Below are 17,178 nucleotides of genomic sequence, written 5' to 3' on the forward strand. Positions count from 1 at the left end.
GGAATTAAAATGTGTGGCCACTGGGAGATCCTGCTTTCTCTGGCGGACAGAGCGTAGGTGTTCAGCAAAGCAGTCTACCAGTCTGCGTCGGGTCTTGCCAATATATAGAAGGCCACATTGGGAGCACCAGACGCAGTATATTACCCCAGCCGACTCACAGGTGAAGTGTCGCCTCACCTGGAAGGACTGTCTGGGGCCCTGAATGGTGGTAAGGGAGGAAGTGTAAGGGCATGTGTAGCACCTGTTCCGCTTACAAGGATAAGTGCCAGGAGGAGGATCGGTGAGGAGGGATGGGGGGGACGAATGGACAAGGGAGTTGCGTAGGGAGCAATCCCTGCGGAAAGCGGGGGGGGGGGAGGGAAAGATGTGCTTAGTGGTGGGATCCCGTTGGAGGTGGCGGAAGTTACGTAGAATAATATGTTGGACCCGGAGGCTGGTGGGGTGGTAGGTGAGGACCAGGGGAACCCTATTCCTAGTGGTGTGTTGCTTGAATTTCCAGCATCTGCAGAATTCCTCGTGTCAACATTTTAGTAAACCTCCTCTGTACTCTCTCAATTCTATTGACATCTTTCCTATAATTCAGTGACCAGAACTGTACACAATACTCCAAATTTGGCTTTACCAATGCCTTATACAATTTCAACATTACATACCAACTCCAATACTCAGTGCTCTGATTAATAAAGGCCAGCATACCAAAAGCTTTCTTCACCACCCTATCCACATGAGATTCCACTTTCAGGGAACTATGCACCATTATTCCTAGATCCCTCTGTTCTACAGCATTCTTCAATGCCCTACCATTTACCATGTATGTCCTATTTTGATTAGTCCTACCAAAATGTAGCACCTCACATTTTTCAGCATTAAACTCCATCTGCCATCTTTCAGCCCACTCTTCTAACTGGTCTAAATCTCTCTGCAAGCTTTGAAAACCTACTTCATTATTCACAATGCCACCTATCTTATGCTCAAATTACATTTAGCAATCTCTGCCTGTGTTCTTCTCTTGCAATAGTCCACTCCTAATTGCATATGAAAGCTATCTGCCCTGTCCTCAAGATTTTTAAACGTTGTCATGGTTTCTGATTAAGACACCCACTCTTGTTGTACAAGGTAGAGCCTCGCAACCCTTTATGTCAAACGTATTTCCTTTACTCTCCAACCATAATCTCTTTCACATTATTATATTTCAATCGCTCTTTTGCAACGTGGGTCATTGAGGTATCTGGTTTCCTCCTGGTATTGTGGTGTCCCCTCACATTCCAAAAAAGTACGGGTCAGTAGGTTAATTGGTCACATGAATATAACTCGGTGGTGCGGGTCCATTTGGCTGGAAGGGCCTGTTACTATCCCTAAATAACTAAAATTAAATTTTTAAAAAATTTACAAATTCTACCAAGTCTGTCAGCAAACCTTATTCCATTATTAACCACGGATGAATTTTTAGAGAATATTATATGCTCAAACATAAATTATGACACTATTTAAACACAGACACACTTCAAGGCTTTCGTAAATGATGACCCTCTTCAAGGACATTACTGGAGGAAGTGGCTGGGGCAGATACAATAACAGCATTTGGAAGAGATTTGGAATAAAACATAGATAGGAAAGGTTTAGAGGGAACAGGCTCTGGCTGATATTTAAAGAAATAATGCACATTTTTCAAGGAAAAAGTTGCCCGAATGTACAAAGGTACAAAAGGAAAAGTGGTCAATCCATGACTAACAGGAGAAGGCAAAGGCAGTATTAGCTCCAAGGAAGAGATTTATGAAAGCAACACACACAAAATGCTGGAGGAACTCAGCAGGCCAGGCAGCATTTATGGAAACGAGTACAGTCGACGTTTTGGGCCGAGACCCTTCGGCAGGACTTGGATGTCCAGCATCTGCAGATTTTCTCTTGTTTGTGAAGAGACCTATGAAGGTGAGGCACAAGAGAATACAGATTGTGAAATCTGGAGTAACAAACAATCTAATGGAGGAACTCAGGTCAGTCAGCATCTGTATGGGGGTTGACATTTTAGTGCAAAACCTTACATTAGCACTACAAGTGGAGAAGGGAGATGGCCCATAGAAAGAGGAGTGGGGGAGTGGTGAGACGGGGACTGGATCTGACTGATGGACCGGTGGTGGTGGGGGTGAGCGATGGATGAAGGCAGATCGAGCCAGTTAAGGGAGAGGCAGGGATGGAGTTGGGAAATAGAGGCAAGGGGAATGATAGATGGAGGTTATCACAAAAAAAAAGTCAAATAGAGCCAGGTCTTTGGAGGGAAAAGTGAAGGTGGAGACAGCCAGGAGGACGGTAAGAAGAAACACAGAGGCTACCAGTGCTGGGAATATAGTAAGTAAACAAGATGGTAATGAGAACATTGGGGGAAAACTGAAAATCGGATAAATCAGAACACGATGGCATGGGTGAGTGCTGTTGGGTGAAATGTGTGGTAATAGGTTGATGGACTGGAAAAGGGACGGGGAAGGCAGCAAAATTGGGGGGTGATGGAGAAAGCGAGAAGGTGGGGGTGGTGTGTAGAGAAAAAAGCAAAGGTGAGGGTTACTTGAAATTGGAAATTGTTGGATTCTATAGTGAAGGATATAACACCATGAAAAGAATAATGGAATGAAGAATAATCCTCATGGACTTACGGAGGGGGAAATCATTTCTGACTGAACTATTGAGTAATATGAAGGTGTGACCAGTAGAATCGGTAATGAGGCACCAGTGGTGTATTTGAACTTTCAGAAGGCTTAACATAAGTTTTCACGCAGGGGTGAGTTAACATTGTTGGAGGTCAGGGGGTTGGGAGTAATTTACTAACATAGATGGAAAATTGTTTCTGGACAGAAAACAGAGTAGGAATAAAAGGTTCTTCTCAAACTGTCAAGTTGATTATAGAATTGTACAGCATAGAAACACACTCTTTTGCTCACTGACTTATCAGAGTGTCATGCCTATCTATACTGATCCCACTTACCTACATTAATTCAGTATCCCTCTATGCCCTGCTTTATCCATGTACCTATCAAGATACCTCTTCAATGTTTTTACTGTTCCTGCACCACCACCACCACCATCTCTGTCAGCTTGTTCCAGATACCAACCACTTTTTGTGTGAGAAATTTACCCCTCAGATCCCTTCAATCTCCCTCTGTTTCCCTCTCTCCCCCTTTCCTCGCCCCTCCCTCTTTTGCTTTGTCCCCCTCACTCCCCCTCTATCTCACTGCCCCCATTCTCTCTCTCTTCCTCTCTCCTCTCACACCCACCCCCACACCCCTACCTTAGACTTATCCCCTCTAATTTGAGACAACCTTACCATGGGAAACAGACAGTGACTAGCTAACCCATCTATGCCTCTCATAGTTTAATATACATCTATCATGTCACCTTTTAGCCGCCTTCACTCCAGGGAAAACAATCCCATCCTACCCCTATAACTCAAGCCCTCCAACCCAGGCAATATTTTGAATATTTTCCATACCCTGTCTAGCTCAATTATAATTTCTGTGTGGTGTCATGTTAAATACTACAGAAGAGATGAGATTATTGGTTCAGCTGCACCAATTCACAACCCTAGTCAACAAGTTAACTGAAAGACCTAAGTGAGAAATTGCCAAGAACCCATTGTAAGTATCAACAGATTCCTGGGGACCACTGTAGACACTGACATGATCCCTGGGGACCCTTGTAACGCTCCCAGTTGTTCTCTGTAAATTTTAACTCTCCCCGAGGAACCCTGTACATTCCTGGGGGCTGCCTGTGCTTCCAACACATTCCCAGGGTATCAGAGTAATATTGACACTCTTTTGGAAATCATCTGTGAACTTTGAAAGGTCTCAGGGTTCTCCTAGTAAATGTAGGCACCATCCTATAGAGACCCTTCATTAGGACACTACTAAATGAATAGTAGTTCTTCAGTTGGGAGAAAGTAATACAAAAGTTAGGACAATTAGTAATATCTGGCTCCCTTCACTTAATAACAGTTTGTTGTATCTGTTACTAACATTTGAATCTGTGGTACCTGTGAACCTTATTCGGATTAGTTATTTGAAGTTGACTGATCTGAGTCACATATTCTGTTTACTTGCAGGTGTGCACAGTATCAAGATACCAGAAGAGGGGAAGGTGAGCCACTGTCTCTATCCACTAAGTGTCCACTTGGAAAGGGCTCAACCCAGACGGTCAGTGTTGGGATAATGTGATGTCTGAAGTTTGCTGATAGCACTAAGCTTTCCTGTCCAGGTGTCTCAGAGCACGGTACAGAACCCTGCTTGCCCACTCTCATTCCAAATTGTTCCTCAGAGCCACCTCCCCCTTTGTAACTAAATGCCTGTGCTGTCCTGGGGAGCACCTGTAAATGCCAGCAAACTCAGGGACACTGTAAATGCTGGCTTACAGCCTGGAACCTCACTCTCCAGGACCCGCTGTCCACACTGACACATGTATATATACACACACTTTCACACTCTCTCACTCACACTCTCACTCTCACACACTCACTCGCGGGGACTTTAGACCAGAATCTACACAGATACAGAAATGCTGGAGTGTGGTCCTGTCTCAAACGAGATGTTAAAGCAAAGAGAGAAAGGTTACACAATGGCGGCTGGAAGGTCGATTGTTTATTCCCCTTAATAGATGCTCCCTGACTTGCTGAGTTCCTCCAGCGTTTTGTGTGTGTTGTTGCACTCAGGCTTGTTTGTCCTCACAGGTGGGACCTAAGGATCCCAGGGTACTTCCTCTCGGGTTCCCCTGATGAATTTACACCTCAAAGAACATTAGTAAATCTGGTCTTTATTCCATTGCTGTTTATGGAAATGTACTGTGTGTAAATTGGTGCAGACTTCCCTTCATGACAACAATGGTATGGTCTTGTAATGCACCGTTGGCTGTGAATCGCATGGAGATGCACAGTGACCGACAGGCACAGGACAAATCCAGCTTCTTCCTTCAGGCAACAGGAAGCTACTACACCAGGTCAGTTGAACGTAAGCATTGAGGTAGGTTAAGGACATTGGGTGATTTAAAAAAAAGGTTGCCTGCAGCATACTGGGAAAGGGGAGATATATTGTAGATATAAGTAGGCATTGGTTAATCTTTTATAGAACACAGAGTTAAAATAGTTAAGACTAAATTTTTTAGCTTGAAGATCATTAGCTCTATGTGAAGGGGCTTTGAAGGAAAGATCAGGTAAACTCAAAATATATCTCAAATTGAGGTGTGATCATTGGAAGAATGAGGAGATACAGGGGGGAGGAACCTGAGGAAAGATCTAATGTATTTTGGAATCTAAAAATCAAAAATAATGATTAGTTTTATTTGTCATATTAACATACAGTGAAGTGTGTTATTTGCGTCAACAACCAACACTGTCCGAAGATGTGTTGCGGGTAGCCCACAAGTGTCGCCACCCTTCCAGTGCCAGTGCAGCACATCCACAACTTAATAGCCCTAATGCAGGGGTCTTTAGAATGTGGGAGGAACTGGAGCACCTGCAGGAAACCAGAACGTATGAATTCCTTACAGACAGCAGTGGGAATCGAATACTGATAGCGCTAACCACTACACTGCTGTGACACCTCAGTCTGTGACTGAGCAGTGTACCCCCTTAGATAATGGTGTAATTCCCACATCCAGTGTGCCTTCAAAAAATAAAATAAGGCAAAATTAACAGCAACTCAGAACTGCAGGAAGACTAGTGGTATCAAGGAAGTGCAGGGGTGAAAGTACAATACACTGGGGAATATGAAAATAAAGAACAAATGAAAACAACAGTCCTTTATAAATACATAAAGAACAAGAGGTTCTCTCTTCACAGAAAAGGGCCACAATGCAGACATTGTGATTAAGGACGTGGGGTGTGAAATATTGGTTGAGATAAACATGCTGAGAGAAAATTCGTAAGAAATGTTGCATCATTGCAAGTAGCTACATTCCAGGCTTGGATGAAATGTATTCCAGGCTGTCAAGAGATGCAGTGGAGGAAGCAGCAGTAAGTCTGGCCATCACTTTCCAACTATTCCTCCCTGGGCATTATAGCTAATTCTAAAATATCGATCAATGTCATCAGTGAACTTATTAACACAAGAGATTCTGCAGATGCTGGAAATTTTGATCAGCTCTAAGTAAATTTATTATCAAAGTAGATATTTATCATCATATACAACTCTTGAGTTTCATTTTTGCGAGCATAGTCATGAATACAAACCATAATAGAATCAATAAAAAACTGCACACGATGATGGACAAACAACCAGTGTGCAAAGGACAACAAACTGCAAATACAAAAAGAAAAAAATAACAGATAAATATGCAATACTGTACATTTGAGAATATGAGATGAAGAGATCTTGAAAGTAGTCCACAGGTTGTGGGAACGGTTCGGTGATAGTACGAGTGAAGTTAACCCCTCTGGTTCAAGGGCCTGATGGTTGAGGGGTAATAACTGTTCCTGAACTTAGTGGTGTTTGAGTCCTGAGGCTCCTGTACCTTCTTCCTGATAACCGCAGCAAGGAGAGAGCATAGCTTAGATGGTGGGGGTCCTTGATGATAGATGCTGCTTTCCTGTGACAGCATTCGGTATAGATGTGCTCAATGGTGGGCAGGACTTTACCCAAGATGGACAAGGACATATCCATAATGGACACAACTCTCATAAAACACTGGAGGAACTCAGGTTTGATTAAGTGTCTCAGCCCAAAATATTGGCTGATTTGCTAAGTTCCTGCAGCATTTCAAACAAGAGAAAATTTCTAGGTGCTGGAAATCCAAAGCAACACACACAAAATTCTGGAGAAACTCGGCAGGTCAGCAGCATCTATAGAAAAGAGTAAACAGTTGACATTTTGGAGGAACTCAGGACTGATAAGAGTATCTCGGCGTGGAATGTCAACTGCTTACTCTTTTCCATGGATGCTGCCTGGCCTGCTGAGTTCCTCCAGCATTTTTGGAAAATTCCTCTGGCATTTTTTGTGTTGCTTATTCCCTTTCTCTCTCCAAAGATGCTTCCTTACCTATTGAGCATCTTCAACATCTTCTGGTTTTATTGCAGGTTTCCAGCAACTGCTGCTTTTTATTTTTGGAGTTGAGGGTGTTGTGAATGGGTAAAGTGAATATAACCCAGCAAACCTTAACCTCGAGTCGGGTAAATCATCTGCAAAAATTCAAAGCTTCAGTATTAACTGATATTTATAAAAAGGCATGGATTAACAAACATGAGAAAGGTAATATTTCATTAATGCCGCCATTTTTCATGGAGATAATAAAGGTGGAACATTTGACGAATTTTGTGAATTTCCCACAAGGAAGTCTGTTCACTAAAAACCTCTGTACCTCTCTGGGAGCTGGGAATGAGCTCTTCATCTTCAATTTATGTAAACAACTTTTCTCTTTTTTAACAGAAATACTTCATCGTAATGCAGAGTGTGTTTTACCCTGATGAGCGAATACAGGCTCGGTATGTAGTCATTTTTGGTGTTATTTTGTAAATGAAATACGTTAAGTGCTTAATGAATCTCCACTGTCAGTCTTTATTAGAAGGTCAGCTTCAACTTGGAGCTCGATCTCATGCTGTGCACGACTAATAATTGCTTTTACTGGTATAAGAAACCACACAGCCTACCAGGGAGCAATCATCTTCCTGCCCGTCAGCCCGTTAATTGCCTGCAAATCTTCCATGATTCCTCAAGGAAAAGGTTTGGGAAATGAAGCAACTTTCAGATTCTGCTTCTCCTGGGACAAAGCGTTAAATCTTATTTGCCTCCCAAATGTGCTCTACCCTCTACATTTCCGCTCACTGACCTTCTAAACCATTGAGTGTTACAGCAATTGCAGTGTTAAGACTGTTGACCAGCGTTACTGTTCATCTCAGGTATGACATCAAGGGTTGCCAGGTCAGTCGATGGACAGATCCTGCCCCTGAGGGGAGCACCATCATTGTAGTACTAAAAGACATGAACTTCGAAGGGAACACAATTGGCTTAGGTAAGGATCAGTTTATTGTTCTTGTATCCATTGGTGACAATTCTTCCTTTTCCGTATAAGTCACTGCAGTGCCAGTTAATTCTGATACAGGAGAGGTACTGCGATGTACTGTTGATTTTATAATATCATTGAGCAAGGGGGAATTCCTGATGAGTTTCAGGCCCTTCTACTGTAATCTGAATTCCCAAGATTAATTCTCTTTATCTACAGTTTGTAAATTCCTAAACCTACAATGTGAGTTCAAAGATGAAAGCTGGTGATATGTGAGAATCAGTAATGTTGGTATTTATATCAAGGATTAACTTCATTCTATTTACATGTATTAGGAATCTGCTGTGGTGAGTTGGTCAGGATGAGGCATGCAACAAGAAAGTAATATTCAACAGTGAAAGAGTAAAGAAGTATATTAAAAATTTAGAGGTTGAGGTACTATGCATAAATATACATTATATATAATATATATTTCATTCATTTTGGTTCCTTTACTATCAGAGAATGTATACATAGACAACCTGAAATCCGTACTCTTCATAGACATTCATGAAACAAGAGACCCCACAGAATTAGTCATAGTCATAGTCATACTTTATTGATCCCCTCCTACATTTACACACTTAGTCCAGCGGTCGTGGAGCATACGGATCCCATCTTTGTAGAAGTCGGCGTCTTGGACCTCCAGAAAATGGTCCACAGCAGGGAGTGATTGATAAGTTTGTGGCCTAAGGTAGAAGGAGATGAGTTATTAACTTCAATCTTTCTGCATAATCACTCAAAGAGTTGAACTGCACGTGCCATGTAACGAGAGCTGTATAACTCATAATCCAGACAGAATGTGCCATATATGGTTACCTTGAAGTAGCAATTAGTGTTGCAATTGCAGAGGAAGTACGGTGCAGGTGGACAAGTGAAGTGCAGGAGCTACGTTGAGGTGGACTGGGAGGTCAGGAGTTCAATAGTTCTTCTTTTAGTATGTGAGAGGTCCGTTCAAGTGTCTGGTAATAGTGGGATAGAAGCTGTCCTTGCTCCTGGTGGTTCAAACTCTCAGGCTTTTGTATCGTCTGCTTGATGGGAGAGAGGAGAAGAGGGAATGACAAGGGTAAGAGGGAACTTTGATGGGAAAAGAAAAAAGAGGGAATGAGCAGGGTGAGAGGAGTCCTTGATTATCTGGCTACTTTCTTGAAGTAGCTGGATGTGTAGGCAGAGGTGGTTTTAGTTACCCAAACCTATTTAATTGAGAATTATATAGTTTATTAACTCATCAACTAATGCCCTTTGTTATTTACAGAAATATTTAATATTAGGATGGGGTGTCTACTTGTGAACCCTCATCCTCATTTGAAGAAGGAAGAGAGGTCATATGAGTAACCTTGCGCACATTTCAACTACCGGACTTGACGCCCAGCTTAGGACAGGTTATAATTCACAGTTCGATCTGAGGTATAGGATAGGAGTGGAAAACCAATCCTTTCCCCGCTATCCCCTGGGAAATAATTCCCTTGGCTGAGAAGAACAGAATTCCATTCACACTCTGGGGAAGAAAATATTTCCTGTTATCTTTTGTGACAACTGATGGTGTTCAGTAGCAACAGTGATAATTTCCATTTCAGTGGAGTATTTTAATGTAGCAAAAGCAAGGTGATACTTGTGTCCAATTATCAAGGAACCATGTAAGGATGGATGACAACCAGCTTGGTTAAAGAAATAGGTTCCAAGGAGCATCTTAAAGGTACAGAGAGGGAGGGAAATGATGGAGAACTCTGGAATGGTGGGAATTCCAGAGGTTAAGGCTCAGGAAACTGAAGGTAAGGCTGCCACTGTTGGAGAAGCTAATATCAGCTATGGAGAAGACTGGAGATCTCAGAAGGTTGTAGGGATAGAGATTAGGGAGGATCAGGCTATGGAGAAGTTTGAAAACCCAATGAAAACTTTGTCTTGAGAGACGCAATAGGGGATTGTGAATCCTGCACAAATTCTGACCCAGCTGTCCTGTTTTCTTAATCATTCTGCATTGCTCTGGACTCCTGAAATGTTTTGTCCCAGATCAGCAACGATCTTGGCTTGTTCGGCAAGTGAACATTGACACAGAGTATCTGAAAAGTCTGAACGTTCTGGACTACAGCCTGCTGGTAGCCCACCAGCCTTTGCACCTCGACGAGCGGCGACAGAGCTGGTCCTTTGCAAGTGTTATTCTCCGCACTAAGAAGTAAGTGGATTTAAAAAAACAAAACTGACCAACTGGAATGAACCTCTCCATCTTATCATAAGCTGTACTTAAAATATGAAAGAACAAGAACCAGCTTCAGCAATTAGGGGCCAAAGTGCTGTACAGTTTCATGAGAATGATGATGCTGGGTTTTAGCTAACAGGTCATTAGCAGTCTTATGATTCAAGGTCCACTCTTGGCACTTAAACCATAATCTAGGTCAACACTTTATTGACTGAAGGAGTGCTGTGTTGTAAGATGCTTTCTTTCATAGAAACATAGAAAATAGGTGCAGGAGTAGGCCGTTCGGCCCTTCGAGCCTGCACCGCCATTCAGTGTGATCATGGCTGATCATCCAACTCAGAACCCTGTACCAGCCTTCCCTCCATACCCCCTGATCCCTTTAGCCACAAGGGCCATATCTAACTCCCTCTTAAATATAGCCAATGAACTGGCCTCAACTGTTTCCTGTGGCAGAGAATTCCACAGATTCACCACTCTCTGTGTGAAGAAGTTTTTCCTAATCTCGGTCCTAAAAGGCTTCCCCTTTATCCTCAAACTGTGACCCCTCGTTCTGGACTTCCCCAACATCGGGAAAAATCTTCCTGCATCTAGCCTGTCCAATCCCTTTAGGATTTTATACGTTTCAATAAGATCCCCCCTCAATCTTCTAAATTCCAACGAGTATAAGCCTAGTGGATCCAGTCTTTCATCATATGAAAGTCCTGCCATCCCAGAAATCAATCTGGTGAACTTTCTTTGCACTCCCTCTATGGCAAGAATGCCTCTCCTCAGATTAGGGGACCAAAACTGCACACAGTACCCCAGGTGTGGTCTCACCAAGGCCTTGTACAACTGCAGTAGTACCTCCCTGCTCCTGTACTCGAATCCTCTTGCTATGAATGCTAGCATACCATTCGCCTTTTTCACCGCCTGCTGTACCTGCATGCCCACTTTCAATGACTGGTGTATAATGACATCCAGGTCTCGTTGCACCTCCCCTTTTTCTAATTGGCCACCATTCAGATAATAATCTGTTTTCCTGTTTTTGCCACCAAAGTGGATAACCTCACATTTATCCACATTAAATTGCATCTGCCATGAATTTGCCCACTCACCGAACCTATCCAAGCCACCTTGCATCCTCTTAGCATCCTCCTCACAGCTAACACTGCCGCCCAGCTTCGTAAACTTGGAGATGCTGCATTTAATTCCCTCATCTAAGTCATTAATATATATTGTAAACAACTGGGGTCCCAGCACTGAGCCTTGTGGTACCCCACTAGTCACTGCCTGCCATTCTGAAAAGGTCCCGTTTATTCCCACTCTTTGCTTCTTGTCTGCCAACCAATTCTCTATCCATATCAATACCTTACCCCCAATACCGTGTGCTTTAAGTTTGCACACCAATCACCTGTGTGGGACCTTGTCAAAAGCCTTTTGAAAATCCAAATATACCACATCCACTGGTTCTCCCCTATCCACTCTACTAGTTACATCCTCAAAAAATTCTGTGAGATTCGTCAGACATGATTTTCCTTTCACAAATCCATGCTGACTTTGTCTGATGATTTCACCGCTTTCCAAATGTGCTGTTATCACATCTTTGATAACTGACTCTGGCATTTTCCCCACCACCGATGTTAGGCTAACCAGTCTATAATTCCCTGGTTTCTCTCTCCCTCCTTTTTTAAAAAAGCGGGGTTACATTAGCCACCCTCCAATCCTCAGGAATTAGTCCAGAATCTAAAGAGTTTTGAAAAATTATCACTAATGCATCCACTATTTCTTGGGCTACTTCCTTAAGCACTCTGGGATGCAGACCTTCTGGCCCTGGGGATTTATCTGCCTTTAATCCCTTCAATTTACCTAACACCACTTCCCTACTAACATGTATTTCCCTCAGTTCCTCCATCTCACTAGATCCTCTGTCCCCTACTACTTCCGGAAGATTACTTATGTCCTCCTTAGTGAAGACAGAACCAAAGTAGTTATTCACTTGGTCTGCCATGTCCTGTTTCTGTCTGTAGGGGACCTACATTTGTCTTAACCAATCTTTTTCTTTTCACATGTCTGTAAAAGCTTTTACAGTCAGTTTTTATGTTCCCTGCCAGTTTTCTCTCATAATCTTTTTTCCCTTTCCTAATTAAGCCCTTTGTCCTCCTCTGCTGGATTCTGAATTTCTCCTAGTCCTCAGGTGAGCCGCTTTTTCTGGCTAATTTGTATGCTGCTTCTTTGGAATTGATACTATCCCTAATTTCCCTTGTTAGCCACAGGTGCACTACTTTCCCTGATTTATTCTTTTGCCAAACTAGGATGAACAATTGTTGTAGTTCATCCCAGTTAAACCAATATCACATCAGCCTTATTGAGTAGAATTCAGAGAAGTTAAACCAATATCACATCAGCCTTATTGAGTAGAATTAAAAGATCCCCCAGTCACTGTATTGAAGAAATATATGATTTATTTCAGGTGTTCTGGGATCAATATTTGTTTCTGAAGTAACATCACTACAAGAGTAGCCATTACTTTATGGCTGCCTATAAAAGCTATTGGTTACCAAATTGGCCACATTTTCCTTCCTGTTTTATAACAGTACCTCAAAGAAATGCTTAAATTGAATCAACACACACAAAATGCTGGAGGAACTCAGCCGTGTAGCATTTTATAGTATTCTTACAGTTCTTTCTCCCCTCTCTCACAGATCGATGATCAGTGGAGGCAGCCCTAGCCACTCCACTGGGACTTCAGTCCCAGGGCTAGTGGAAGAGGAATCTACGGTGCTGGTGTCCGAGGTGGTCAGTGGCACAGACGAGTGCCACGTCAAGGAAGTGCCCAGGGCAACGTTGAGCTCAACAGGCAGCAGTGGTTCGGAGATGGAATTGGCCGATGTCTCGGCCCAGAATCGCCGGCTGCTGCCCAACTGCAAGAATTCTTTGCACGTCATTGACGGGGCCCAGACCCGCTACTTTGTAGGAATCATTGACATCTTCACCGTTTACGGGTTCCGTAAAAAGCTGGAATACCTGTGGAAATCCATCAGGTATCGGGGCCAGTCCTTCTCCACTGTCCACCCTGACAAATACGCCAAGCGACTGTGCCAGTGGGTTGAAGACCACACAGTTTAGGAACTGGGGTAGGTTGGGAGAGTGGGGAGAAGTTAGGGGGAAGGAACAGAGCAAAGAGCTCAGAATTTTGGAAGAGAGTGAGAGTGGTGGGGCTAATTTTTCCCACTGAATATAGTCAATGACCTGACAGTAGGTCACAGGGTGGGAGGTCGACCTCTCAAGGCGACACTCAACCTCATGATCAAGTGTTACAGGGCTTGAGTGAATCTTCAATGCCAGTAATTGGAGAGAGCTGCCCTGTTTCTGTGCCAGATAGTTCTTGGTGTAAAGTCTTCAGCATCACACTGTTAGAGCAAATTTAAATTAAAATATGGGGAAGAATTCTCTGGTCATTGCATGGAAAAGCTGTCCAATCTTGCATGATGCTCTATATTGCCTTAAATGGAAGGTGAAGGGAAGTTACTACCATTGAGCCTTAAGTACAGGACGTTGCACCCAATCCCTCAAGAGTAAGGATTGATTTTTTTAAAAATATGCATGCAGAAAATCAGTGGTTCAGAACCCAGAGCCACTCCAGTCAACTCTCTTCATACAAGCTAATCTTCAAATGTTAATGCCTTTAAAGAGGAAAGGCGCTGATCTTGCCAACAAAGAGTTGACGCCCATATTCAATGCAGCATCACCTCCAGTGGTGGGGACTGAAATCACTCCATTTTAGGATAGAAATATAAGCTAATGCCAAACCCAGAACCAGGTTAGGGGAGTGATGGTTGGAATAAGATCCAGATCAGGATCGAGCTTTCTTGACGTTTGTTAGTAATTGATTGTGCACCACAAAATAACAGCCTGGCTCCAGGTACCAGTTTGCAGAAGTACTTATTTCCAGTTGTACTTTAGACCAGGGGTTCTGAATCTTTTATATGCTGTGGACCACTACCATTAACTGTCTGGTCCGTGGACCCTGCTTTAGACGTATCAAGTCCTGCTGTCCTGTTCCCCTGCTAATTTTCTGTGTAACCTCTTCTCCCTACATTCCCATCAGATCCCCCCACTCCTCAATCTCCCACTCACTTACACAGCAGGAACAATTTTCAGCACCCGCCCCACACTTTTTTGAGATGTAGGAGGAAACCCCCGCTGTCGGAGGGACAATGTGCAGACTCCACACTAACACCACCGAAGTTCAGGATCGATCCTGGATCATGAGAGCAGCAAGACTACAGCTCCACTGCTGCCCCACTGTGGTTGATAAATAGAAGTGGTCACAATCATGGAAGATAGACTTTTGCAAGCTCCTAATTATAGCAAGATGGAATGTCCTGTTTGGAAAGAAGTTAGCATGGCAGATTTTCAAAATAGATTAGGTAGGTCATTGGGAAAATATATATAGGACTTTTGGGAAAGTCAAAAGGAATAGGATTGTTTGGAAAATTCTCGAAGAGGTGATATAGGTATGGTAGTCAAGAGGAGTCCTGCTATGCTCTTTCATTTTATAATACACTTAAGATGAGTTTGGATAGGTACGTGGGTGAGAGAGGTATGGAGGGCTCTGGTCTGGGTACAGATAGATGGGCCTAGGCAGAAAACCTGGCCAGCACAGACTAGATGGGCCAAAGGAGCTGCTGCTGCTGTGTGTAGAGATCTACAACTCCATGACTTTTTGTACTCAGTGAGTAGATCAGTAATCCAAGGATAGAGATTTAAAGTAGTTGGCAGAAGAACCAAAGAGAAGATGAGAAAGTCTTAAGCACATGTTGGTTTGATTCTGGAATGACATTAATAAAAAATCAAATTGGATTTAAATATATACTTGAAAAGGTAATACGTTGCTGCTTCCTTTCACTCTAATCAATCTCAGTCCCTATATTTCAGTAACAGCATTACAGAGTGGAAGTGCTTCCATTGACTAATGGGGAGCTTGGGTAGAAATGGATCGTGTTCAGTCTGTCACTTGGCGGCTGTAAATTGTTAGCTGGATTGATCCTCAAAGTATAAATGTTGGAAATGTACAATATCTAAGAGCAGATAACAATGCAGGGTAATGGTCTAGCTGAAGTCCCTTTGATCACTATGCCACCTTAAAGATTAATGCTCTGCCATGTGATTTTTTTCTGTAACCCCAATGAGTCACAAGTCATGTACTGTATTCTGTAGAATCATCTCCCGGCTATGACTTCCAACAAAGAACCATCACACGCAGTAACCTATCATACACATCATAGTCTACACCCTAATAAAACCACTCAAGCACTGCATCTCAATAGATGTTGAACCCAAATGATTACCAAATACTCTGTACTCTAATAAACTGCTTTTTATACTGGAGCCCCCCCAATACAACCATATCATGTACCAAAGAAACAGATCTACTTCGTCCCAACAGAACCACTTAACGTATCACACCCAACAGGTACAAATAATTTGCACCACAAACTCCTTTGATTCCTATGCCTTGTAAAATACATTTATTCTCCATAAAAATCCACAGAACTGTGATTTGGAAGTTACATTTTTCTAATTTGATGCCACTATTGACTCTGAAGCAGGGGGTTAAGGGTCCCAGCTTAGGGGGTGTAATGAATTTGTAAAATGTGGAATCTCAGGCATCGTATATAATATACACTGTGCAAATAACTGATCAAATTGTATCGTATATGAAAACATAACTGCTAAATAAGATTAATAAAATGATTTTTCGATTCCTTTAAGTTTTTCTTAACACATCCCAAAGCACTTTGCAGCTGATGAAATACTCGAGAAGCGTATCATTGAAGTTGCACAGAAAATGTACAAGGCAAAGTTCTACAAACAGCAATGTGATCATAAGCATAATGATCAGCACACTGGGGAGGACTCCCCGTTATCCTTTAAAATACATGTATACTCTGTGACCACTTTATTAAGTCTACCTGTACTCCTGCTTGTTAATGCCAATCAGCCAATCATGATGGCAGCAACTCAATGCATAAAAGCATGCAGGCATGGAGATCCAGTTGTTGGTCAGCCCAAACGTCAGAATGGGGAAGAGAAATGTGATCTAAGCGACTTTGACCATGTTGGTGCCAGACAAGGTGGTTTGATTATCTCAGAAAGTGCTGATTTCCTGTGATTTTCACACACAACGGTCTTCAGAGTTTACAGAGGATGGTGCAAGAAACAAAAAAATACTAATGTACATCCAGTGAGCAGCCATTCTGTGGACAAAACTGCCCTGTTAATGAGAGAGGTCAGAGGAGAGTGGCCAGACTGGTTCATGCGGACAGGAAGGCGACAGTAACCCAAATAACCACACATTACAATAGTGGTGTGCAGAAGAGCATCTCTGAACACACACATGTCGAACCTTGATGTGGATGAGCTACAGCAGCAAAGACCATGGGCATAAACTCAATGATCACTTTATTAAGTACAGGAAGTACCTAATAAAGTGGCCACCGAGCATAGTGTAATGAGATCCACGAGTCCTCAGAATCATAGATAATGACACTATTATCCATTTATGGCATTATTATCAAATTACTGGGCACAGAGACTTATTAAAATGCAGGGCTATTTGATTTATCATTTGTCAGAACTTTGAATCTAGCTATTTAATTCAATGGTACACAGGAACATCTTTTACAGATGAACTTCTGGTGGGACTAAACTGCATCAACTTAAGCTCCAGGACATGTTTACCCGATGCCAAAAATCTCATCCTTTGTTACCTGGCAACCTTTATTTATCAAAAGGCACACAATAAAGACTAAGAATTCTGAAATAAGAATAGAAAACCCCGGAAATACTCAATAAATTTTTCGAGCAGCACTCGCCCACCCCCACAATAATATTTACTTCATATTTACAACTTGCAAGTTTGTAAATACGAGTTTGGCATTCATTGCAAATTCTGGGTCAGATTTAATCGTGAAAGATCATCGATC

The 17,178-nt window shown here is 42.5% G+C and overlaps 1 protein-coding gene across 1 annotated transcript in view; it reads left to right on the forward strand.

Moving 5' to 3' along the window:
* Positions 1 to 15,919, forward strand: part of pip5kl1 (phosphatidylinositol-4-phosphate 5-kinase-like 1) — a 61,724-nt gene extending 45,805 nt beyond the window's left edge. Inside the window, exons 6-10 of the mRNA XM_063073129.1 lie at positions 4,091 to 4,125; positions 7,401 to 7,456; positions 7,871 to 7,983; positions 10,024 to 10,186; positions 12,892 to 15,919. Coding sequence (XP_062929199.1) covers positions 4,091 to 4,125; positions 7,401 to 7,456; positions 7,871 to 7,983; positions 10,024 to 10,186; positions 12,892 to 13,315 — 791 coding nt within the window. The 3' untranslated portion in view covers positions 13,316 to 15,919. The remainder of the gene's footprint in view (positions 1 to 4,090; positions 4,126 to 7,400; positions 7,457 to 7,870; positions 7,984 to 10,023; positions 10,187 to 12,891) is intronic.
* The last annotated feature ends 1,259 nt before the right edge of the window (positions 15,920 to 17,178 follow it).

Source organism: Mobula hypostoma, chromosome 21 (genome assembly GCF_963921235.1).
Source record: "Mobula hypostoma chromosome 21, sMobHyp1.1, whole genome shotgun sequence".
Lineage (NCBI taxonomy): Eukaryota > Metazoa > Chordata > Chondrichthyes > Myliobatiformes > Myliobatidae > Mobula > Mobula hypostoma.